This window comes from Xyrauchen texanus, chromosome 6 (assembly GCF_025860055.1).
Source record: "Xyrauchen texanus isolate HMW12.3.18 chromosome 6, RBS_HiC_50CHRs, whole genome shotgun sequence".
Taxonomy (NCBI): domain Eukaryota; kingdom Metazoa; phylum Chordata; class Actinopteri; order Cypriniformes; family Catostomidae; genus Xyrauchen; species Xyrauchen texanus.
In genome coordinates, this window is record NC_068281.1 from 35,603,615 (window position 1) to 35,629,334 (window position 25,720).

The following is a 25,720-nucleotide window of genomic DNA, read 5'->3' on the forward strand; positions in this document are numbered from 1 at the left end:
GCAAACAGGTGCCACTTGAGGGCGTAAAGCTGCCTGGTAAAGGGAGCTCTGGCTTGGTTGATCATGTCTATGACGGCAGGTGATAGACCACTTAAGTCTTCTACGTCCCATCCAGGGGCCATACGTGGAGATTCCAGAGGTCTGGGCGCAGGTGCCAGAGGATGCCCTGTCCCTGAGAAAGAAGGTCCTTCCTTAGGGGAATTTGCCAGGGAGGTGCTGTCGCGAGGAGCATGAGATCTGAGAACCAGGTCCGGGTGGGCCAATAAGGAGCCACCATGGTGACCTGTTCCTCGTCCTCCCTGACCTTGCACACTACCAGTGCTAGAAGGCTCACTGGGGGAAATGTGTACTTACTCAGCCCCCGGGGCTAGCTGTGTGCCAGAGCGTCTGTGCTGAGAGTGGCCTCCATTAGGGAGTCCCAGAGCAGGCAGTGGGAGTGTTCTTGGGAGGCAAAGAGATCTATCTTTGCCCTGCCTAAGTGGCCCCAAATCAGCTGGACCACCTGGGAGTGGAGCCTCCACTCTCCGCTGAGCGAGACCTGTCGCGGTAGCACGTCCGCCATCGTGTTGCAGATGTGAGTGGCGAGCAGCGACCTGAGTCGCGGCTGACTCCAAAGGAGGAGATGGCGGGCAAGATGTTTTACGGGCCCTAGAAGAGATCCTGGAGATGGGGGGGGTGTACGCCACCTGCGGGAAGCTGGGGCTGAGAGCTGAGTGGTTTCTTCGCAGGGGGACACCCGCGGCGAGCAGACAAGGGACGGCCTGTGCTGCGACAGATGTGGGAGATGGCCTCCGTCTGTTTCCTCACCGCAGAAAACTGCTGGACAAAGTCGTCTACGGTGTCGCCTAAGAGGCTGAACTGGGAGACGGAGGCGTTGAGAAAGCAGGCTTAGTCAACGTCGTGCATCTCGACCAAGTTCAAACCAGTTCCAAGTTCGACCGCCCCGCCGTCCAGGGTAGCGAGAGCGGACGAGCGAGGAGGTCGGTTCCGGGCAGTAAAAGGTGCCCTCAACTAACTCGTCAGCTCATTGTGCACTTCCGGGAAGAAAGATTCCGGTGGGGGGGTCGGACATGGCTGGGAGTGCCGCCCGAAGCCGAGGTAACAATCATCAAGCCACAAGGGTTGGGGGGGGGATGACGGAGGGTTCCAGTCCAGCCCAATGCTCACAGCGGCCCGGGAAAGCATGTCGGCCATCTGCGCGTCAAACTCTGACTGGGCGGGCTGGCCCAAGGACGGGAGTCCGGTCAGGTCTTCAGTGTCAGACGCCTGAACGCTCTCCGATCCAAACCTGGCTCCAGGGATGAGTCAAACTGGCCATGAGCGCAGACGGAAGCAAACGAGCGTGCCTGGGTACGGGTGGTTCATGGTGCAGTGCCTGGCGAAAACCGAGCCAGCTGCCATCCCCAAATCGCCTCCATCACCAGCCAGGTCGTCCTCAATCCCGTGGGAAGGAGCGACGCAGTGGTGGCTGGAGTGGCGTTCGTTTTGAGAAACGAAAGCTGCGACCACAACGTTGCCATGGTCACGTCCTCGCAGTAAGAACATTAACCATCCACAAACGCTGCCTCAGTGTGATTGCTACCCAGGCGGATCTGGAGAGATACCGGCCACATCCAGGAACTACACAACGGCGGAAGGGCATTTTTAAAAAGACACCTCCTGAAAAGGACGTTCAACGCTTGCTTGTGTATGTTGCTCTTTTACCAGAAAATCTATTTTAGAGGAGAATAAACTCTTTTAGAGAAGTCCAACTCTTTCAGTAGAGAAGCACTGTCGCCCAGGGGCAGAATCTGCACAGCGTGCAGAGAGGAGAAAGCCACTGGAATGCGCCGTCAGATCCAACAGAAAGCTCTCTTGCAGAGGTGGGTGAAGCCGTCATGACATAGGCTACAGCTCTCAGATCACACAACCGCTCGGCTCCAAAGAAAAAAATCTGTCTGACAGTCGCTCGCCCGCTCCCCTTTATACCCGTATAGGGGTGGGACATGCGAATTCTGTCTGCCAATTTGACATTGGCCTTTTCTCAAGTTCAGAGGTACGCAAGGCTCTCAGAAGAGGCCCCTTGTTTCACAACAATCGACAACGTCAAGTGAGTGACAGAAGGGGAACAGATATATTGCAATATTTAAGCCCATGAAGAATACTAATGTCCAAAAAAACTAAACAAATGAAGAAGAAATTTTATATTTATTGGAAAAAAGGACTTAAATATTGATCTGTTTCTTACTCACACCAAAAGTATCACATCACTTCAGAAGATATGGATTTAAACACCGGAGCTTCTATGCTGACTTTATGTGATTTTTTGCAAACTCAAAGTTTTGGTCACCATTCATTTGCATTGTATGGACCTTCAGAGATGAGATGTTCTTCTAAAAACCTTAATATTTGTTCTGCAAAAGAAAGTAACACACATCAAGGATGGCATGAGGGGGGAGTCATTTTTTGGGGAACTGTCCAGTTAAAAAGAGAATCTGTATGATATAATGACTTTCTTGTCTAAAGAGAAAAGTGAACAACAATTCTAGCAATCGGGAATCATTTGATCATACTGTATGAGTCCCTTACTCCATAAGCGACAAGCATAGACCTCAGAGATGTGTTTGACACTGTTGTAAGGGACTGTATACCCATGCATTTACTAAGCGATGTTGACACGTGTTTCAATTGCATTTGGCTATTGATGACCTTTTTTGGATGAGAACAGAAACATGAGAGTGGCAACAACTACCATTAGGCTGACCTACTGTATAGCAAAAGCATTATTTTATGAGCTACACAATTTTAACAGCACTGTGCAGGGTTGAAATGCAAAATGATTCTTGCACACAAATCATTCTCCTAATCATTCTTATGTCTCCTAACAAGATATAAGTGAGAATTAACTTTTTTTTCTTTATTATTCTGTGGCAGAATCCAGCATCCTTTAAAAAATTCCATTGAATTACCATGGTTATTTTTGGACATGATACCCATGGTAATGCTATTGAGTTTTGAACATGTACAATTGTTAGGCATACCTCGTCTTGTTTCACTGTTCCCTCTTGTTTGCCATTTTTGTCACTTTTTGCATTCCATAGTTTTCACTTTTGTCCCGTATGTAACTCCATAGTCTCTTTTTTAGCGTTCGTGTTTTCCGTCATTGCTTTCACCTGTCCCTCGTTAACTTGCCACTTGCCTCTGTTTCTTCCCTCTTTATCTTGTTTGGTGTTCTGTTTGTTCATTGGCCCCTTAGTTCTATGTTCATGTATATATACCCTGGTTTTTGGTTCAGTCCTTGTCTATCGTTGAATGTTGTTAGCCTGGTGTGTGTTCTCTGCCCGTTTTCCTCAGTCTTGTGTTTATTTCCCCATTGTGGGTTTTCTTTGTGTTTGTTGATTGTCTAAGTCAATAAAAGTAAGTTTGCATTTAGATCCGCTCTCCTCGTCTGCCTCCATTCGTAACAGAACGATAGACCACCAAATATGGATCTAGCAGCTTTCTTTATGGAACTGGCCCAGGCAGATCTGACCATCCGCGAGTACTCCCACTTCTTTTCCGCTGTTGCCATCCACACCGGCTTCGACGACACATCCCTGAAGACCATCTACCAGCTTGGGCTACCAACATACCAGCTGTGGGAATTGCCGAACTCCGGAGACCTCACGTGGAGGGAATATGTGAGTCTAGTCTTGGGAGAACTCGCTGCCGGGGAACCACCTCTCTCGATCCTGGTTTCCGCCTCTGGGCTTTCTGTGCCTGCCACGGCCAACGAGCCAGCGTTGCCAGCTTCGTCCGCCCGGCGGAGGAGAAGAGGAAAGGCTTCTGCTCCCCAGTCTCCGCCTGCCACGGCCAGCGAGCCAGAGCCCACGCCTGCCACGGCCAGAAAGCCAGCGCCTACGCCTGCCACGGCCAGCGAGCCAGCGCCTACGCCTGCCACGGTCAGCGAGCCAGCGCCTACGCCTGCCACGGTCAGCTAGCCAGCGCCTACGCCTGCCACAGTCAGCGAGCCAGTGCCTGCAGCCTCTACTGTCCCAGAGCCAGCGCCTGCAGCCTCGACCGTCCCAGAGCCAGCGCCTGCAGCCTCGACCGTCCCAGAGCCAGCGCCTGCAGCCTCGACCGTCCCAGAGCCAGCGCCTGCAGCCTCGACCGTCCCAGAGCCAGCGCCTGTAGCCTCGACCGTCCCTGAGCCAGCACCAGTAGCCATGACCGTCCAAGCCCCAGTGCCAGTAGCCATGACCGTCCAAGAGCCAGTACCCCCGAGCTTTCCAGAGCTCCGCCTTCCGAGCTTTCCAGAGCTCCACCCTCCGAGCTTTCCAGAGCTCCGCCCTCCGAGCTTTCCAGAGCTCCGCCCTCCGAGCTTTCCAGAGCTCCGCCCTCCGAGCTGCCCGAGCTTTCCAGAGCTCCGCCCTCCGAGCTTTCCAGAGCTCCGCCTTCCGGGCTTTCCAGAGCTCCGCCCTCCGAGCTTCCCAGAGCTCCACCTCTCAAGCCTCTCGAGCCTTCCAGGGCTCCGCCCCTCCAGCCTCTCGAGCCTTCTACGGCCCTTCTCCCAGAGCCTTCTACGGCTCCGCCTCCCGAGCCTCCTACGGCTCCACCTCCAGAGCCTCCTACGGCTCCACCTCTCGAGCCTCCTACGCCTCCGCTCCCAGAGCCTTCTGAGCTTTCTAGGGCTCCGCCTCTCGAGCGTCCTATGGCTCCGCTCCCAGAGCCTTCTGAGCTTTCTAGGGCTCCGCCTCTCGAGCCTCCTACGGCTCCGCCTCTCGAGCGTCCTATGGCTCCGCCTCCAGAGCCTCCTATGGCTCCGCCTCCAGAGCCTCCTATGGCTCCGCCTCCAGAGCCTCCTACGGCTCCGCCTCCAGAGCCTCCTACGGCTCCGCCTCCAGAGCCTCCTACGGCTCCGCCTCCAGAGCCTCCTATGGCTCCGCCTCCAGAGCCTCCTACGGCTCTGCTCCCAGAGACTCCAGAGCTTTCTAGGGCTCCACCTCTTGAGCATCCTACGGCTCCGCCTCCTGAGCCTCCTACGGCTCCGCCTCCCGGGCTCTCTAGGATTCCGCTCCTCAAGTCTCTCGAGCCTTCCTGGGCTCCGCTTCCCGAGCCTCCTACACCTACGGCTCCGCCTCCAGAGCCTTCCAGGCCTCCGCCTCTAGAGCCTCCTATGGCGCCACCTCCATCGGCCCCGCCGCCAGAGCCTTCCAGGTCTCTGCCTCTAGGGCCTTCTCCCAGGGCCCCTGACCCTGTTCCTGATCTGTGGCCTCCGCCCAGGTCTCCTGACCCGGCCCCTGTCCTGTGGCCTCCTCCCAGGCCCCCTGACCCAGTCCCTGTCCTGTGGCCTCCTCCCAGGCCCCCTGACCCTGTGGCCTCCTCCCAGGCCTCCTGACCCTGTTCCAGTCCTGTGGCCTCCTCCCAGGCCTCCTGACCCGGTCCCTGTCCTGTGGCCTCTTCCCAGGGCCCCTGACCCAGTCCCTGTCCAGTGGCCTCCTCCCAGGCCTCCTGACCCTGTTCCCGTCCTGTGGCCTCCTCCCAGGCCCCCTGACCCAGTCTCTGTCCTGTGGCCTCCTCCCAGGCCTCCTGACCCTGTTCCAGTCCTGTGGCCTCCTCCCAGGCCTCCTGACCCGGTCCCTGTCCTGTGGCCTCTTCCCAGGGCCCCTGACCTGGTCCCTGTCCAGTGGCCTCCTCCCAGGTCCCCCAAACCGGTCCTTGCCCTGTGGCCAGCTCCCAGGTTCCCCAAACCGGTCCTTGCCCTGTGGCCAGCTCCCAGGCCTCCTGAACCTATCCTTGCCCTGTGGCCAGCTCCCAGACCTCCCGAACCTACCCTTGCCCTGTGGCCAGCTCCAGACCACCTGAACCTGTCCTTGCCCTTTGTGCCCCCCAGGACTCCCTGCCTGCCCTCTGTGCCCCCTTGGACTCCCTGCCTGCCCTCTGTGCCCCCTTGGACTCCCTGCCTGCTCTCTGTGCCCCCTTGGACTCCCTGCCTGCTCTCTGTGCCCCCTTGGACTTCCTGCCTGCCCTTTGTGCCCTCCTGGACTTCCTGCCTGCCCTCCGTGCCCCTTGGACCTCCTGCCTGCCCTCTGTGCCCCCTTGGACTTCCTGCCTGCTCTCGTGCCCCCCTGGTCTGTCTGTCTGCCCCTGGTGTTTTTTTTTATTATTTGTTTTTTTATTTATTTTGGATCGTCTGGAATCCGATCCTTGTGGGGGGCTCTGTTAGGCATACCTCGTCTTGTTTCACTGTTCCCTCTTGTTTGCCATTTTTGTCACTTTTTGCATTCCATAGTTTTCACTTTTGTCCCGTATGTAACTCCATAGTCTCTTTGTTAGTGTTCGTGTTTTCCGTCATTGCTTTCACCTGTCCCTCGTTAACTTGCCACTTGCCTCTGTTTCTTCCCTCGTTATCTTGTTTGGTGTTCTGTTTGTTCATTGGCCCCTTAGTTCTATGTTCATGTATATATACCCTGGTTTTTGGTTCAGTCCTTGTCTATCGTTGAATGTTGTTAGCCTGGTGTGTGTTCTCTGCCCGTTTTCCTCAGTCTTGTGTTTATTTCCCCATTGTGGGTTTTCCTTTGTGTTTGTTGATTGTCTAAGTCAATAAAAGTAAGTTTGCATTTAGATCCGCTCTCCTCGTCTGCCTCCATTCGTAACAACAATGGTAGTACCATGAAATTATTTGAAGTAGCCTATCTTGTGTTACCATGATAATACCATGGTATATAAATATGGAAATGGTACATGTGATACCATGGTACCACCACCAGTTTTTGTAAGGGAAATTTATATTATGAAGCTCTCACTCAAAGTCCATTTCAATAAAAATATGAATGTGTCTTCTGCTCAACAGATTAATTTGTGCTTTTGGTCCATGGGTCATAGAAAGTTGAAAACCCAATATTTGTTAGTTTATTGCTTATAATCAACATCTTTTTTCTGTATCCAATAATAATCCGACAGGTATACAGTTTTGTGAAGCTCTAGGGGCACTCCCACGTGCTACCTGCTATGCTGTGGCCCCTTTTAGTCTGTTGTCATGGAAACATTCAGAGAGGTTGGAGAGGGTTGTTACTTTCCCTTTCCATTTCTCAAGATGAGTTTGTTTTTTGACAATGTGCATTTTTATACATGTAGCCCAGGTTCCTGAGAAGGGCCTTACAAAAAAATTTTCGTTTCTGTCCATTTCAGTACTAGCCACTAGAAATGAGTGGCTAAACTCATAATGAGTAAAATAATTTTCAGCTGTGATCTTAATATGTTTTTGAAGTGTCATAATGGGGATAATGGGAATGTGAAGAAGTCTGCTTTCATTGACAAATCACAGCATGTTTCCTATCAAATAGGTCTCTGCCTCAGCTTAAGATCGATGACCTGACGCTGATCCTAACATTGTTTACGCAGCTGTGTTGCGAAACCACCTAACGAAACTGACTAGTAGGGACCACGAAACCAAACCTCATAAAGTGACAATCTATCCTTTGACTTCATGTAAAAGTAATAGTCCCCTACAAAACAATCTAGTTCCTGCAACCTTCTCACAAATTCACTCATTATTTTCACAAGCAAATGTGCTTTTTAATCGTCACAATCGTTTGCCAGAGGTTTGCAGCTCTTCCACCGGTAGTGGTAAACCTGCAGCAAACCCTTGGCGAAAATAAACAGTTTGCCACAAAGCTCATTTGCATGTGGAGATTAATGATTGGTGTTCTAGATTTTTTTTGTAAGGTTCACCCTAAAATGAATATTCTGTAATTATTAACATAATGACTTAAATTTTAGTCTGTTCCTCACATTCACTAATCGGATGACTTTATGACACTCAAGTTGTATGAACTACTTTTATGGAGCTTAAGGTGTTTATTTGTCATTTTTGGATCTTGACAGAACATGGTCATTATGAACTGTGACAAGAGCTCCATAATGATTCTTAAAACCAAAATAACATCATACAGGTTTTGAACAACTTGAGGGTGATTAAATTGACACAGAAGTTTTGGAACTATCCTGGTTCACTATTGTAACATGTATTGTTGTATGTGCATGAACTCATTGCTTTTATCAAAACAGCTGACACAAGTGCTCTCTTGTTTATACAGCTTGATGCAGATCGAGATGAAGAGGAAGTCTTCTGTGACATCAGATTGACGGTTGACAACAAGATGTACCCCACTGAAGAACCTGTGGCAGGTAATCTTAAATAATTCCCTCTGGATTCTTTAAATGTTTTCTCATGTCATTTTTTTTTTTTTTTTTTTTTGGTCACATATGTAGGATAAACCTTGATTTTGCATTACAAAAAGACCCAATGAAGTCAAATCAAAGTGTTGTTGGTTTAAGTCCATGTCTATTTGCTTTAATGCTGTCTAAATTTCTGTAGAGATGCAGTTCCCATTTGCTCCAACCCCAAAAGAAAAACATATTCTTTTACATTTCCATGACTTTCCAAAAGCAGAAAAAAAAGAAAAATATGAATTATGGCAGTCAAAAGAGAGAAAGATGCCAAATGAACTGCCCCTCCCTTAGCAGCTGTATTTTAAACCCTCTTTGGAGCAGTGATGAATTAATGCCAGGGTAAAATATCCCAACAAATAATTTTATAAATAATATTATGCATCATCACAGTCTGTGAATAGGGTCCTATATAGGGAATCATCCTGTTCGCAGGCCCATGTAAACACTTTTGTCCAATAAAATACTCTTTAATAGTACAATGTACCTCCCCAATGGCACCCTCCTCCAATAATCAATATAGCAAGTAGCATTTTGTGGTATAAGTCTATTGAAGACCAGGGGTGAAGACTATTTAAACAGAAAAGTCCTTCTATATGTCCTCTTTGGGGAAATCAATGTACGAATTGCTACCCTACCTTCAAATTACTTAAAAATGTTATTAAACATCCCAAAAATTACTCATTTTACTTTTAATAAATCAACTGTCAAAATCTATAAACAACCTTGGTTATACTTTCTATGAAGCCCATATTTATAGGGATGCTCCGATCGATCGGCCACCGATCGGTATCGGCCGATATTCATGGCCTATGATTCGATCTGTGATCAATAATTTGGCCTTTCACATAAACCGATCGCTAATTTCGCAAAAGACTTGTGGCTCCTTTAAGACTTGAGCAGTACTGTTATGGCATCATGGAGTGTGGGGAATACTGGCGTAGTGTTGTAAGACTACAAACTTGATTCAGCCGTTAAGAATGACACAGTGGGATGGCGAATATGAAAGGTTTGTGTACTGTACTGTTAATGTGGCGTTTCAGTGCGAGCTGTGAAACAGTTCTTTTTATTGTTCATGGCGGAAGCAATAACATGAGTTACAAGATGTGGTGTAATTCAGACATCTTTATTAAATATCTCCCAATGAAATGGCATTAACAATAGTAGGACCCGTAGAGTCCAGAAACATGCGCTCTTTCTCTACTTTCCTTTCATCTCAGAGTGTGTATTCACTTCATTAAAGTTCAAGAAGCAACAAGTGAAAAATTTACAATTCATACAATATAATCCAACTAAATGAATATGCAGTGAAGGAAATTATAAATATAATAATTCTTTATACCGTATTAAGATACCATAATATAATGTATTAAATATAATGCAAATATAAAACAGAAATAAAATAATCTGGATACCTTTGGGATGGGTTATCAGTTTGTCCTCAGTTTGACACTACCAGACACAGGTGTTAGACATAATTTAGCGCAGGTGTAAGCGCCCTTACGGCTTTTCTCTCCCGGACGGGCGCTTGACCACGCCCCCGCTGCCACACACGGCTTGTAATAAAACATTTGCAGTAAACAGTAGCCTACCAATAAAGTCATTGGTCACTATCTTCCTCGTCCTGTGCACTGAAACCACTGAAGTCAATTCGGTGTCGGAGTTGAATAGCCTCAGATTTAGTTGTCTAAAGTGTAGAGTCAATTCCTCACGCTGCTGTTTCCAACGTCTTATCATCGACTCATTAAGACCAAGCTCCCGTGCAGCAGCTCTATTTCCTTTTCCAACAGCCAGATCAATCGCCTTCAACTTGAAAGCAGCATCATCATTTCTCCATGTCTTTGCCATGATGAGGGTGACAAAATTACTACCGTAATCAGAATGATGGGAAGTTTGAGCGCGCTCGATTTAATCTAAACAGTAAACAAAAAAAGTTGTTTTGACCTTAACCCATTCGGCAATTTCATTGATCCAATGAAAGCTTCATGCCGCCAAAAAACTGATCACGTCACAGAATTTTTTTTGTTTTTTTTATAAAATTTGAAAGCGGGAAAAATCCATATATTAGCCGTGTCATTGTTTAAGCCGCGAGGTTCAAAGCGTGGGAAAAAAGTTGCGGCTTATAGTCCGGAAATTATGGTATGTGTGTTTTTATAACTTCCATTATTTTAGTTTGACTTTTAACATGTTGTATCTTACATGGCTATGTTATGGCTGTTTATAAGAAGACATTGCTTTTATCACTTTAATTTGAGCAGGCAAGACCCCTTATAATGGTGTATGGTCATGTCATAAAGCCTTATGACTGTTTACACTAAGATGCTTTTGCATGACAGCACTTTTACGATACCTAAAATATATTACATTATAACCTCTGTAGATAAAATTGGATGTTTATTGTGTTATAATGCATTATAATTTTTAAGGTATAACTATGAAATTCATAGTATTCATGGTATGTGGCTCAGCACACCTTTGAAATGGTCTGCCCTCCTCCCATGACGGTCCATGAGAAGAAGAGGTACTTGACAAGTGAAGCAGATAGAAAAAAGAAAACTGATTTCTCTACAAGCTGCTGCAGTGATGTAGAGTCTGTTGTTGATTTGCTTAACGAGGAAGAAAACATTCAAGAAATTCACAACCTATTTCAGTTCACCTGCTGGATGAGTTGACTGGCAGTATAATCATGTGTACACAGTCTTATGGGTGATTACAAAAAATCGAGTGTAAAAGCATGTTATCGTTTGAAATAACAGTGATTATATGCCACTGCCACGCATGTACGTTAAGTAAAAAAAAAAAATATTCACTGCATAATGCACACACGAAATGACTGTTGTTACAGATGTTGTCAGTTTGAACCATACTGATTGTCTTATTTCATGTGTTTCTAAATTTGCTCAAAACATGTTACTAATTAAATGTCACAGTATTTAAATAGCCAAAGAGTCTATATCAGGGCTAGTCAGCTGTCAGCCTGAGAGCCAAATCCGGCCCGCCAATCATCTTTGTCTGGCCCTCCGACTGATTATTGATCAAATTGTCTTGCCATCTGAAATACCAGAGCACCCTCTGTGCAAAACTCAACATTCATACATGTGAGCCTCAGCAATCAGCGGTGAGTTTAACAACGCTCATTGGTGCATGCAACAGCATTCAGCCGCCATCTGTCGTGTAGACTGGTGCACATGTTTAAGCTTTTCTGCTGATAGTTTAGTTACACTGCTTTGCTAAATATGGATCACACTGTTTAGGTGAGCATTTGATAGCATCTTTTTCAATCAAATGTATTTTCATAAAATTGTGTAGTTGTGTGGAGTGCGGTCAAATCTACAGGTGTAAAAATTGATGCAGTTGTGACAGAAATGTTGTCAGCACATGTGCACATTAGGCAACAAAAGCAATCGATTATGAAAACTTTGAAAACTATTCAAAGAAAATTTGCTGAAAACTTTGCTTTTATTCACTATTCTTGAAGTGTCAAATGATCGTGTCTCATCTGTTCAGGGTCTGTAGGGCTGGGGGGAAAATTATAGCATGAAACAGCATCTGCAAATATCCTGATTATATTTGGTTCTATACAGCTGAGTCAGCCCTCTCAATCACGAACAGCATCAACTCAGTTTGTTCTTCTTTTCCCAGTGATTACCTAAACAATATCTGGCTCCTGCACTGGCTATTGTGTGCAAATTCACAATATTTGCAGGACAATTTTTTTTCCTCACTGAATAAAATTATAATTTATAGAGAAAGTGAAAGAATAGACATTTTATCTCTTTTTTTTCCCAAAAAAGACAAATAAATTCAAATGCATACTTAAGTAAACATGACATTTTCATATGACCATTGTTTTCATGTGTGGGTTGATATTTTGAGAGGGTTTAAGCAGGTCTACTCTAAATGTTTCTCCTCAGTTTTAATAATTTGTAAGCAATAGCCCTAAAACGTTAAAATTATGTTTCTTTTTATAGTAAAATTGATAAAAAATGATTTGTTAGTTAACAGTAAAAGTCATGTTTATTCTTCAGACAGATCTTATGAAGGAATTTATGTCCAGACCTTAAAAAATGATAACTGAATATACAGTATACCCTGTGACTATTTAAATATAAATAAATGCACTGTATTAAAGGTGTTTTTAAGTAACATGTTACTTGTGTTGAAAGTGTTCGCTAAAATGAATACTGAAAAAAACATGTGGCCCCCAACAAGTTTGCATCTAGACAATCTGGCCCCCACAAGAAAGTAGTTCAAGAGCCCTGGTCTATATAATACAAGAAATGCAACAACTCACCTGACTTACCATCTTCAGTCTGACCCAATATAAGATACTAATTCTTGCCAAAGACAGCTGCACAGGAATACCGATTTTGAGGAGACACTATGCCACGTTTTTGGCATACACTGCAAGTCACAACATTAATTTGATACATTTTTGTTGAATAAAAACACTTAAGATCTATACAGTTGTTTATTAAAAAAGATGATACAAAGGTAAATATTCTGCATTATATATTATATTAGAGATATAACAGAACTCACATAAGATTAAATGCAAAGAAAAAAATACAGCAATATATGAAGACAATCCATGTAATATCAGAGAGCTTTTTAAAGGGGATGCAAGGCAGTGATATAGCAATATCATTTACATGTTAAGAGAACCCATAGGAGTATTTTATTTTCCTTGAGGAGAGCTGGGAATCGCAATGTGCAAAACCACCTTCAAACTTATTGAAATCTCTGAAACTAGTCGTGGGTTTCCTGAATGGCTAGTCAACTAATTGGTCTAAAGGAAGCTCTTTTTAAAAGGCTGGTTCCGGTTCACCTGACCCCGATCGGACATGTAGTTTTGCATACCAGTAAGACGTGTTCTTGTGTTCAAAAATAGCTTGACGAAGCACAACTGAATGGAACAGATTTCAGGCTTGAGACATGTTGGACTATTTTTAACTTGACACGCAACATTCGTGAGGTTTGTGCTTTGAGGGGGAAGAATTTAAAGATGCAACTTCTCAGAGAAGGTTTCACTGAGCAAATTTTCACATAAACTATAACTAAATAATGTAGTCCAATTCTAAATAGAAATGTTGGACGACTAGTTGACTAGTGGGCCATCGTGACCAATTCCTTGCTAGGAGATGAGGAGGTGTCATTTGCTGTTGATTTATTCATGTGAGTGTCAGGGCTTTTGCTGTTCTAGACAATATGTATACTGTATACTAGACATCAATGTACAATTCAGTTATACACAAACTAAACAAATATTTTTATTATTTTTACACGATCTTATGATTTGTAAAAAATTTTAACCCACCTGAATCTTTTATTTTTTTATATATATATATTTAAATATTTTTGATTTACTGATGAATGGATGTGATGTCATGACTTTCTAGAGCTTGAATTGAGAATTATTTGAAATTTGGATTCTGGACATTTGAACTTATTTCAGTTGCCTTCTTATGAATTTGATGGTTATCTCTGTCAAATTTCAACAATTTACATTTACATTTATGCATTTGGCAGACGCTTTTATCCAAAGCGACTTACAGTGCACTTATTACAGGGACAATCCCCCCGGAGCAACCTGGAGTTAAGTGCCTTGCTCAAGGACACAATGGTGGTGGCTGTGGGGATCGAACCAGCGACCTTCTGATTAACAGTTATGTGCTTTAGCCCACTACGCCACCACCACTCAAAACTTTGTTTATGAATGTGTAAAAAGGCAGGCAAACTGCAAGAAATTTAACAATTTGCACTTTACAAATTCATCCCATTATTAATTTTATCTGACTCCAATTTGATATTAATCTGACTCCAATTTTAAGTTGACCTCTGATTTAGATTAAAGCTCTAAATTCTTTCTGATCATTCTTTTATTTTAATCATTTAAGTTATTGATTACTCTGAATCCTCTTCTGTTCATTTACCTTTTGATCAGTTTCTAATGAGATTCAAACTGATAGTCTTTAAGTGGCTTCCTCCTACATTAATGCTTCAGTTATGATATAAATTATTCTTAAAATGGGATTCTCCTGCTCGGTTCCTCCAGAGCAGTTTCTCCTATTTTTAAGACCCAGTATTGATATAAATGAGTTCGGAGGACTACAGAATAAATAAAAAACTAACAATTGAATTGCCAGGTAGGATTTAAAACACAATTTAAAGAAACAAGTCAAAGAACATACCTGGCAGTTGAGAAAACTACATGTAATTGCAAAGCATGGGAGATCTGAATGCAGATTCCTATTTTTAAAGTTACACACATTGAGGTGTTGGATCATCTGACTACAGAGAACCTTGAACAATGTGTCACAACTCCTTAAATACCCAAACCATAACCAAAGGGAATTCTGGGAGTGGTTAGGTTTGGAAGTCCTGGGGGTCACACCTCATTAACATACAGGCAGGGATGGGGACCTCAGCAAAGACCTTATAACTATGTTCCCATTAGTTTTATCAACATAGGAAAGGTGCCATTATACCAGTCACACTGAGACGTTTTAAATCATACAAAACATGCTTGGTTACATTATTTGTATACATCAGATATGGTCTTTTGTTACATACAGATCTTAGGTGAGTTTGAGGTGATTCTGAGCTGAAGGGGAATCGATTAGGAGGAGAGGTGAGAGAATGGGACAGATGTGGAAGGGCAACAATGAGGTGTGAATTTGCAATCTTAGCTCAGTGGGGTGTGGTGCCTCAGGAATAGATGCTAATTGTGAGAGAGTTCATATGTTGATTTTCTCAAAGATCATACATTTGCTCTTTGCCTCCCTGGGGAGTTTTGTCCTTTGAATGCAAACACATTGTCACCCCGCCTTACAAATGTTACTTTAACAATTTTTGTAAACGTACATTTATGTGCCGAATTCTACATTTTGCAGCAGTTTTTTAAAAATTAACACTTGAGCCGCTACAACTGTGCGTTTTATTTACTTTCACACAAATCATGACTACATTGTCTGATTATGACTTTATAAACAACAATTATTCACACACTGCTATGCTATGATATCAAAAAACCTTTTCTGTAATATATGACTCACCTATATTTACACCCTATTTTAAATATGATTAGCTTCCGCGGAAGCTCACCTGATAGAGTGTTAGTCTGTGGACTCAGAAGACCAAGGCTCGTGCCCAGCCAAACACGCAAGCTGAAACGTGAGACCAAAATGTCATAAAAGTGGCACGAGATGACGCGGTTGCTTCAGAAAGTTATTTGCATTTTGTATATTGTTTGTGTTTGGTTAAGGATGTGTGTTTTGTTTACCTCTCATTTGATATTAGATTACATTTGATTAGGTTTAGGTTAAAGTTTTAGGTTAGGGAGGTTTTTATTACATATTAAAACCTCAATCTAATATTTACCTTAAAAACCTTGTCTGATTGTAACACCATTTCACTCGCTTTTTATGCTCCCCGCTGGACATATCACTGGGAAACTGCAGCAAACCTGGAAAAAAAGGCATGTCATTTTCGTTTGGAAAAATGTTGCCACTGTCACGTAATGGTCATGCGATCAGCACAGGCATAGTGAACTGCATCTGAACACAACTGGACTTGTCCTTCATTCGGCCTGATTATCTCACTGTCCTACCACCTTCTGAGAGATTTGCTACTTAATCAACCACTATGTGCATGCGTGTGTGGGTCAGATGCTGGTTGCCAGTCTGTAATGTCCATGATAGATAAGCTGAGAGCTGGAAACTGCTGTCGACAGGACACTGTCCCGCAGAGTTCTTTAGGTCAGGATGTACTGGATGATATTTTAAACCTGACATATCATCTTGACCAGGAGCTCAAAAAATATTATAATTATATCCCCTGTTAGTTTAGCTTAAGGAATATCTTGTAAATATACATTTAGAGAAACTAAAAACACCCCTATTTAATTATAGGGGTTTGTGACGTAATTTTTTATAAATACATTTGATTGAAAAAGATGCTATCAAATGCTCACCTAAACGGTGTGATCCATATTTAGCAAAGCAGTGTAACTAAACTATCGGCAGAAAAGCTTAAACGTGTGCACCAGTCTACACGACAGATGATGGCTGAATGCTGTTGCATGCGCCAATGAGTGTTGTTAAACTCACCGCTGATTGCTGAGGCTCACATGTATGAATGTTGAGTTTTGCACAGAGGGTGCTCTGGTATTTCAGATGGGAAGACAAGTTGATCAAAAATCAGTCGGAGGGCCAGACAAAGATGATCGGCGGGCCGGATTTGGCCCTCAGGCTGCCAGTTGACTAGCCCTGATATAGACTAATTCTCCCTATATCTTAGTCTGTAAACTTCCTTCATGGGAGAATGATAGTTTGGAGAGAGCTATCCATTTGCATTCCTATTCACCCCAATTGAATTTGCTGGACTGGCACATGAGAGTTTGCATTTGAGAGTACTGCTCAACTGTCCATTTTGGATAAAGCAGCAATTTACAAGGCATCCTCTACCTGCTGACAGTGCATAATCATTGTGGCAGCATTAATTTCATGCCATAGTGCACTTGTGTTTCAGTAGGAAACCAGGGCATTATCTCATTTTATTGCACAAGAGCCTAATGAGGCTCGGTCAAGCTTTAGCCATCAGCTTTATAGACCAGGCCTGTGATGTTTGCCGATGAAATCGAGCAGAGCCTAATTACATACCTCCACCCCCCACCACATTAACCCTGTGGCTAATGATAATGTGGCTAATGATCTGTTTCATGCTAACTGATCTGAGGCCTCATTGAGTCAACCCTCTTTTTAAAAGTCACTTGAATGCAAAATGGTAAATCTAAATCTGTTTGTCATCTATCTAAATCTATTGATTGTCTTCGATTATTGACATTATTAGAGAACTTGTACAGAACTCAATTTTAATGCCGTAAATCTAACAGTCTCTCTGATATTTCCCAGTGTGCACCAGGGGATTGTGCTATAATTCATGGCACTTTAGACTTCAGTCAGAATAGACATGCAATATTTTGCCATTAAAATTGCTTTAAGGGATAGACATATATAAATAGATTTTCATTTTCCAAAAGGTAAATACGGTGTCTACTGTGACTAAAGTCTATAGCCTATGCTTTCCTGTGCAGAATGTCAGAACTGATCATGTGACTGAACAGAAATGACCAAGACTGAATGAATTGGATAAAATATTAAACTCACCATTTTAAAGATGGAAGTCATATTAGTTAGGTTTCTCTAATTACAATATCACAATTACTTAAACATATATGTGAATTTAAATCTTTCACCACTTTGATGTAAATGGATATTGCCATTTTTGCCATTTCACTAGCAATGCTTCCATGCTAGTTGCGAATTTAATTTATGCAAAAATAATGCAGCATTTCCATCCCATGTGTTGAAGAGAACAAAACGGTCACTTCTGGGGAAATCGTTGCAAAATATACATGAATCGTTTTATTTTAGCTTTATGTGCATGTTCAATACTGATTCAAAATATGATCCACCTACAGCAAGCGTAATGTAAATAAAAAATGTTATGTGCATTTTGGAAACTTTATCTGCATCTTCTTGTTTTCACCCAGCATGTTTTATGCAATATCCTTAATTTGCATAAACATACATGGATGGAAACCCAGCTATTGAGTGTTGCACTAACTTCTAAAATGAAATGCTGGCAATTCTTCAAGAAATAGGGTTTTCTTTATTTATTTTTTCTTTCTCTAATTTATCTGTTTTAAACAAGGGAATATTCTTGGGAATATTGTTACAATTGTTGATACATTTTTAGGTTTTTCCTCCACGTTTTATGTCCACAATAATACTTTCCATCCCGTTAGTCTTTGTAAAACCCTTTAACAAAAAAAAACCCAGTTCTTATATGACATCATCCTGCAATAAATGGCATTATTTTTGGTGGAAAAACAACAGCACAAATGTCTTTTTATGAATTATGGATTTTATGAATTCTTTGATCTTTTGTGGTATTTGTGGATTTGTTCAAAACCTTTCCAACCTTTTTGATAAAATTACCATTGAAAGAAAAATATCAAGATCATCGATATATCAAATATTATATATATATATATATATACAGTGGGTACGGAAAGTATTCAGACCCCCCTTAAATTTTTCAAATATTTTTATATTGCAGCCATTTGCTAAAATCATTTAAGTTCATTTTTTTTCCTCATTATTGTACACACAGCACCCCATATTGACAGAAAAACACAGAATTGTTGACATTTTTGCACATTTATTAAAAAAGAAAAACTGAAATATCACATGGTCCTAAGTATTCAGACCATTTGCTGTGACACTCATATATTTAACTCAGGTGCTGTCCATTTCTTCTGATCATCCTTGAGATGGTTCTACACCTTCAATTGAGTCCAGCTGTGTTTGATTATACTGATTGGACTTGATTAGGAAAGCCACGCACCTGTCTATATAAGACCTTACAGCTCACAGTGCATGTCAGAGCAAATGAGAATCATGAGGTCAAAGAAACTGCCTGAAGAGCTCAGAGACAGAATTGTGGCAAGGCACAGATCTGGCCAAGGTTACAAAAAAATTCTGCTGCCCTTAAAGTTCATAAGAGCACAGTGGCCTCCATAATCCTTAAATGGAAGACGTTTGGAACGACCAGAACCCTTCCTAGAGCTGGCCGTCGGGGGAGAAGAGCCTTGGTGAGAGAGGTAAAGAAGAACCCAAAGATCACTGTGGCTGAGCTCCTGAGATGCAGTCGGGAGATGGGAGAAAGTTGTAGTAAGTCAACCATCACTGCAGCCATCCACCAGTCGGGGCTTTATGGCAGAGTGGCCTGATGGAAGCCTCTCCTCAGTGCAAGACACATGAAAGCCTGCATGGAGTTTGCTAAAAAACACCTGAAGGACTCCAAGATGGTGATAAATAAGATTCTCTGGTCTGATGAGACCAAGATAGAACTTTTTGGCCTTAATTCTAAGTGGTATGTGTGGAGAAAACCAGGCACTGCTCATCACCTGTCCAATACAGTCTCAACAGTGAAGCATGGTGGTGGCAGCATCATGCTGTGGGGGTGTTTTTCAGCTGCAGGGACAGGACGACTGGTTGCAATCGAGGGAAAGATGAATGCGGCCAAGTACAGGGATATCCTGGACGAAAACCTTCTCCAGAGTGCTCTGGACCTCAGACTGGGCCGAAGGTTCACCTTCCAACAAGACAATGACCCTAAGCACACCGCTAAAATAAGGAAGGAGTGGCTTCACAACAACTCCGTGACTGTTCTTGAATGGCCCAGCCAGAGCCCTGACTTAAACCCAATTGAGCATCTCTGGAGAGACCTGAAAATGGTTGTCCACCAACATTTACCATCCAACCTGACAGAACTGGAGAGGATCTGCAAGGAGGAATGGCAGAGGATACCCAAATCCAGATGTGAAAAACTTGTTGCATCTTTCCCAAAAAGACTCATGGCTGTATTAGATCAAAAGGGTGCTTCTACTAAATACTGAACAAAGGGTCTGAATACTTAGGACCATGTGATATTTCAGTTTTTCTTTTTAATAAATGTGCAAAAATGTCAACAATTCTGTGTTTTTCTGTCAATATGGGGTGCTGTGTGTACAATAATGAGGAAAAAAAATGAACTTAAATGATTTTAGCAAATGGCTGCAATATAAAAAAATTGAAAAATTTAAGGGGTCTGAATACTTTCCGTACCCACTGTGTGTATATATATATATATATATATATATATATATATATAATTATATTTAGGATGATATATATATTATTATTTATAAAAAAAAAATTAAACATACAGAATTAAAAAAGTACTGCACCACAAGGATGACCCATCTGTCCACTTGCATGGTCTCTCAAATGCTCTTTCAATAATTCCAGGCCTCCACAAGCAAATGCATTTATATGACGCATAATCCTGTTCCCTACTGGTGCAAGAACGGTTCCATTACTTCTCGTGGACTCAGGTGCACTGTCAGTGTTTGAATACATCATACTTCCTATAATACTACCACAGCTGCTCTTCCATCAAGACTCCTTCAAATGGCTTCACTGAGGAAAGATTGGCGGGGGAAACAGTATGACAAAGGGTTGAAGGAGGCTATGCTTTTAAGAGAACATGTGTGACTAAACCTCAAGCTGCTGTCGTTTTTGAGTCAGTGCTGGAGGAAAGAAAATGGAGGTGTCAGGAGTTGCTACAGTGTAGCTGTCAATAACAGAGGCAGCCCATGTCAAAAGCCATCAGTCTCTTTCAGCATATGCTGGTGCACCAGTGTGCCGAATCTGAACTTAAAACAGATGCTTTTTTCTGAGAAAACGAAAAATCTCTGTGTGTGTGTGTGTGTGTGTGTGTGTGTGTGTGTGTGTGTGTGTGTGTGTGTGTGTGTGTGTGTGTGTGTGTGTGTGTGTGTGTGTGTGTGTGTGTGTGTGAGTGTGTATTTATCACTTTGTGGGGACCAAATGTCCCCATAAGGATAGTAAAACCCGAACTTTTTGACCTTGTGGGGACATTTTGTCGGTCCCCATGAGGAAAACAGCTTATAAATCATACTAAATTATGTTTTTTGAAAATGTAAAAATGCAGAAAGTTTTCTGTGAGGGTAAGGTTTAGGGGTAGGGTTAGGTTTAGGGGATAGAATATAAAGTTTGTACAGTATAAAAACCATTATGTCTTTGGAAAGTCCCCATAAAACATGGAAACACAACGTGTGTGTGTGTGTGTGTGTGTGTGTGTGTGTGTGTGTGTGTGTGTGTGTGTGTGTGTGTGCCCTGTGATGGGGGTTTTCATGTTCTCAGTGATCTTTCAGAATCTTTGAGTAACACTTCTGGCCATTTGGAATGTTTTTCAGAGAAATCTGTGACCAAGTTACTTTACAGTATATCTCATCTGAAATACACTACACTGCCAAAAAAGAAGTTGACACCCTCTTATGATTAAAGGGGTAAAAAGAAGTTCTAAACTGCCGAGCAATGGTATATTGTTTCCGAACATTCAGACTCCTGCCACACCGATATGGGAGGCATTTAGAAGTACATTTAAAAATGAGGACGCTACATGTAAAACTTTAAAAATGTGTTATTAATGACTTTATGCCCCATTCTGAGTAGAATTCACATGAGGTCAGTAGAAGAAGCTGTTTTAACCACTCAGTGATGATTTAAAGTAATATATATATATATATGCAGTACAAAATGTTTAATTTGTTTTCTTTACATTATGAATTCATGACGTTAATGCGCTAACATGCTACAAGCGCGGTTATTGTAATTTATTATGACACTGAAACTATTGCAAAGATGAGTGTATAAAAGAGTCAGTGTGCAGAACAAAGATAAAACAATGATGATAGAGGCATAAATAACTTTAGACAGAAGTGTGAATGGCTTTTGCCTCAGATGGTACATGAGTGAATGGACACTTGAGTGTTTGAGAAGATTTGATTCCTTTAGTAGACTAAAAAAATCACATTACTTGGTCTTGGAAAATGTCTCTTAGCGAATGATTGTGCGGATTTAGGTACATTTCCACTAGCTTGCTAATATCTCTGCACATCGCCAGTGTTGTATAAAGTATCCATTTGTCATACTTGAGTAAAAGTAAAGTTACCTTCATGGAAACTAACTCAAGTAAAAGTTAAAGTAGCTAATGAGAAAACGACTCAAGTAAAAGTATTTAAGTAACTGATATTAAATGTATTTAAGTATCAAAAGTACATGTAAATTGCATAAATTACGGAACATTTCATTAAACCCATGGCAACATATTTGATTGGTGGTGCTCATCATTTACTCACCCTCATGCCATCCCAGATGTGTATGACTTTCTTTCATCTGCAGAACCAGACGCAGCGTCAGACGATTTTGCCGGGGCTTCAGCCCCGAATGTTTTGAGTGTAGCCCCGAATGTATTTTGAAATGTTGACTGACAAATATGAAACCGGACAATAGCCTATGTAAACCCCCGAAATCATAAGTTGCCTTATTTCATTGTGCTTTGGCTTTGCACATACTGCATACAGCCTGTAAAAATAGACATAGGCATAATCTAGCCTATAGAATAAGTTCCTTTGCTGCCGGTAGCCTATGGGCGACTCCGTTTCTTCCTCTCTGTTGAATATGCAGCAGGTAGGGGAGGAGTTGACATCAACTAACGTTACTTTTTGGCTCGAAAGACAGCAAAAATGAAGCAAATGAGGCTATGGGGATTTTTCCGAAAGAAGTCAGTGTGTAGCCAGGAACACTAGTTTTATCACACTGCACTTGTAACGAGAGCCAGCAGGTAGATAACTGTGCAGTGTGTAAACCTCACTCTCCTGAGCTCAAAAGGTGTACAAAGTACTGACGCTATTTGTTAGCTGCTTGTTAGCGCATACGCCTCTCTCGCCGGAGACGTCAGTTCGAGTCCCGTTAGTAGCGTGCTTTTCTTGTTTATCAGGTGTTGTTTTCTCTAAGGATAACCAATGAGCATTAACATAAAATGTATGTGTGACTTGTTTTGTGATATTAGTTTGTAGGAAATATACACTTTGATTTGATTAAATGGTTTTGTAGAGAGTAGCAAAGATGAGCTACTAGACAGAGGAGCAGCAGCTGTGCCAGAATCAGGCATGGAAACTGCTAACAATTAATCAGTCACTTTACTTTAGAGAAAGTTAAAAGTGAAACATTGTTTATCCCAATGATCCTAATGATCCTAATGAAAGGATTTTGACAGATGAACATTGAGAATTATATACAGTTCGATGTCATTGTGTGTCAATGAACTTTGTCTTAAGTTATTCATGTATTGCTTTAACTTAGGATCTTATACATCATTTTGACTATGTCAAAAAATATATAAATTATTTATATTAAAAAATACATTTTTACCTCACTTTACTCACTATAATATAACTCTTTTTGTCCATTACTTTATGGTAATGTAAATGAAATTTCAAGAATCATGATAGATCTAAGGGCAATCCCACTGATCTGCTCTTCCCAATACATTTTCTTCAATGGTATTGGTCTACAATTTGAAATATGTAGCACTTGATGAATTAGTTGTTTGAAGCTGATTTGCAATAAGTTATGTGCTGTATCTGTTCTTTTGCATCACAGATGATTCAGGGAGGAGAGAGGATGTTGAGGATAGTACTAGAGTGGAAGATTTAGGAACTGTAGAAACAGGCCCAGCCAGAGCAAAACTCAAAGAATACCCTCTCACCAGCTTTGGACTACAGAGAAGTGGTTGCTAGTGTGAAAATAAAATGGTCTGGGCTAAGCCCCGGATGTCCTTCAAAGCTGGAAACGCCTCTGTGCAGAACACACAAAGATTTTAGAAGAATATTTCAGCTCTGTAGGTCAATTCAATGTAAGTGAATGGTGGCCAGACATTTCAAGCTGCAAAAAGCTCATTAAGGGAGTATAAAGTTATCCATTCTACTACAGTAGTTAAATCCATGTCCTCTGAAGCGATTCAATTGATTCTGGGTGAGAACAAACCAAACTGTATCTCATTTTCACTGAAATCTTGCCATTGCAATCTCTAGGCATGATCATGTTTTTGAGCTTGATTTCACTTTCTAGTGTTTGATGCATGCGCAGAGCCCTAGACGGCTCTATAGGAAGTGTAATCAAGCTTGAAATCCTAATCGCCAAGGAGACTAATGTAATGTAAAGATTTATAGTCGAAAAAGGAGTTATATTTTGGTCTATTCTCACCTAAAACCAATTGGATCTGTTCAGAAGACATTGGTTGAAACCACTGGAGTCTTATGGATTACTCTTATTCTGGATTTATGTGCTTTTTTGAGCTTCAAAGATCTGGCCACAATTCACTTACATTGAATTGACCTACATAACAGCGATATTCTTCTGAAAATCTTGTGTGTGTGTGTGTGTGTCACGGTGTGGGTAATCAGGGGACAGCAGACAGAAGGTTAGGATCCAAACGCAGTTTAATATATATATTAACAAAAGGGTAAACACAAAGGAATGTCAACGATGGGAAAAACTAACTATCAAACAACAGAACACACAGCTAGGAGAACAAACACGATGGGCAGGAAACCGGGGCAAAGGCATGACAAGAAACCATACACGATATCAACATTAAACAAACACTGGAGCAAATAAAAGGTCCACGAGGAGAAAAGTAAACAAACACAAACTCACACACGGGTGAACACGAGTTGACCAACATCCACGAACAGCCGGGTAATCCTCGAACGAACGAACGAACGAACGAACGAACGAACACGAAAGGAGGTAGCACACACTGACAGAGGCATGAACGTGAAACGTCTCGGTTACCTACGTAACCTCGGTTCTCTCTAGATGAGGGAACGAGTATTGCGTAAGCTAGCTTACGCTACGGGAAAGATTAATCTTTTCTGAGATATTGAAGCCAAAAAATTATCCTTAATTTTGTATCATTTGTCAACGCAGTGCAGCAGCTGCAGACCTTGAGCGGGCTAGCTAGCGAGCTCATTGGTTACTCTGCGGCAACTGCTGCAGCCTATAGACGAACTTGCGTGAACTCGCGCCCAATGAGAGGCGCCCGCGCGCTCACTGTCCCAAAGCCCGCCAGAATGGGCGTGGCTAGGGTGCATATAAGCGCAGTTCGTAGGCTGGAACCCTGGTTTTCATTGAATGAAGCGAAAATCGCTCGTGGCGTGAGCACGGCCAGCTACGCAATACTCGTTCCCTCATCTAGAGAGAACCGAGGTTACGTAGGTAACCGAGACGTTCTCTTACGAGAGGTTCTCTCGTATTGCGTAAGCTAGCTTATGCTACGGGAACCCATTGTCAACGCCGTGCGCGCCAAGCATCCACTGCATGAGCCCCAGGGGAGTGGGGGGACCGGGGGAGCCCTTGTGAGTGGGGAAATAATATTTGGCCGGCAAGAGTGCGGGTCAGTGTGTGTGTGATACATAAGCACATAGTGGGAAGGGAAAAACAGAGCGGTGGTGCCGGTCTGTGTGGAATGTGTCCCATTAGTGCAGCTCACCAGGGGAGCTGTAGCGTATTAAACCGCTAGTAGTTTTGCCTGCAGAGCGGGCACTTCCAGATTGTAAAATCTGACAAAGGTGGAGGGGGAAGCCCAGCCCGCTGCCACACATATGTCCTGAATGGAAATCCCGCTGGACCATGCCCACGAGGAGGCCATGCCTCTGGTGGAGTGAGCCCTAATGCCTAACGGGCATGGCAGGTCTTTCGACGCGTACGCGGCAGCAATAGCGTCCACTATCCATCTAGACAGTGTCTGTTTCGAGGTGGTGAGACCCTTGGTGCGCCCTCCGAACGAAACGAAAAGCTGCTCAGCGCGTCTGAAAGAGGCAGAGCGCGCAGTATACAATCTCAGTGCTCTGACTGGGCAAAGGAGATTTGTGTCGCGTTCGCTATCGGATGCTGGCAGAGCCGATAGGGAAATAAACTGTGCTCTGAAAGGAGTACCGATCACCTTGGGGACATAGCCGTGTCTAGGCTTTAAAATGACCTTGGAGTCACTTGGTCCAAACTCCATACACGCAGTGCTGACAGACAGCGCGTGAAGGTCTCCCACACGTTTAACT

General features: G+C 42.8%; 1 protein-coding gene across 1 annotated transcript in view; it reads left to right on the forward strand.

Moving 5' to 3' along the window:
- The window catches only part of LOC127644597 (adenylate kinase isoenzyme 5-like), a 116,172-nt gene that overhangs the window by 55,236 nt on the left and 35,216 nt on the right, over positions 1–25,720 (forward strand). The window contains exon 7 of the mRNA XM_052127849.1: positions 8,058–8,148. Coding sequence (XP_051983809.1) covers positions 8,058–8,148 — 91 coding nt within the window. The remainder of the gene's footprint in view (positions 1–8,057; positions 8,149–25,720) is intronic.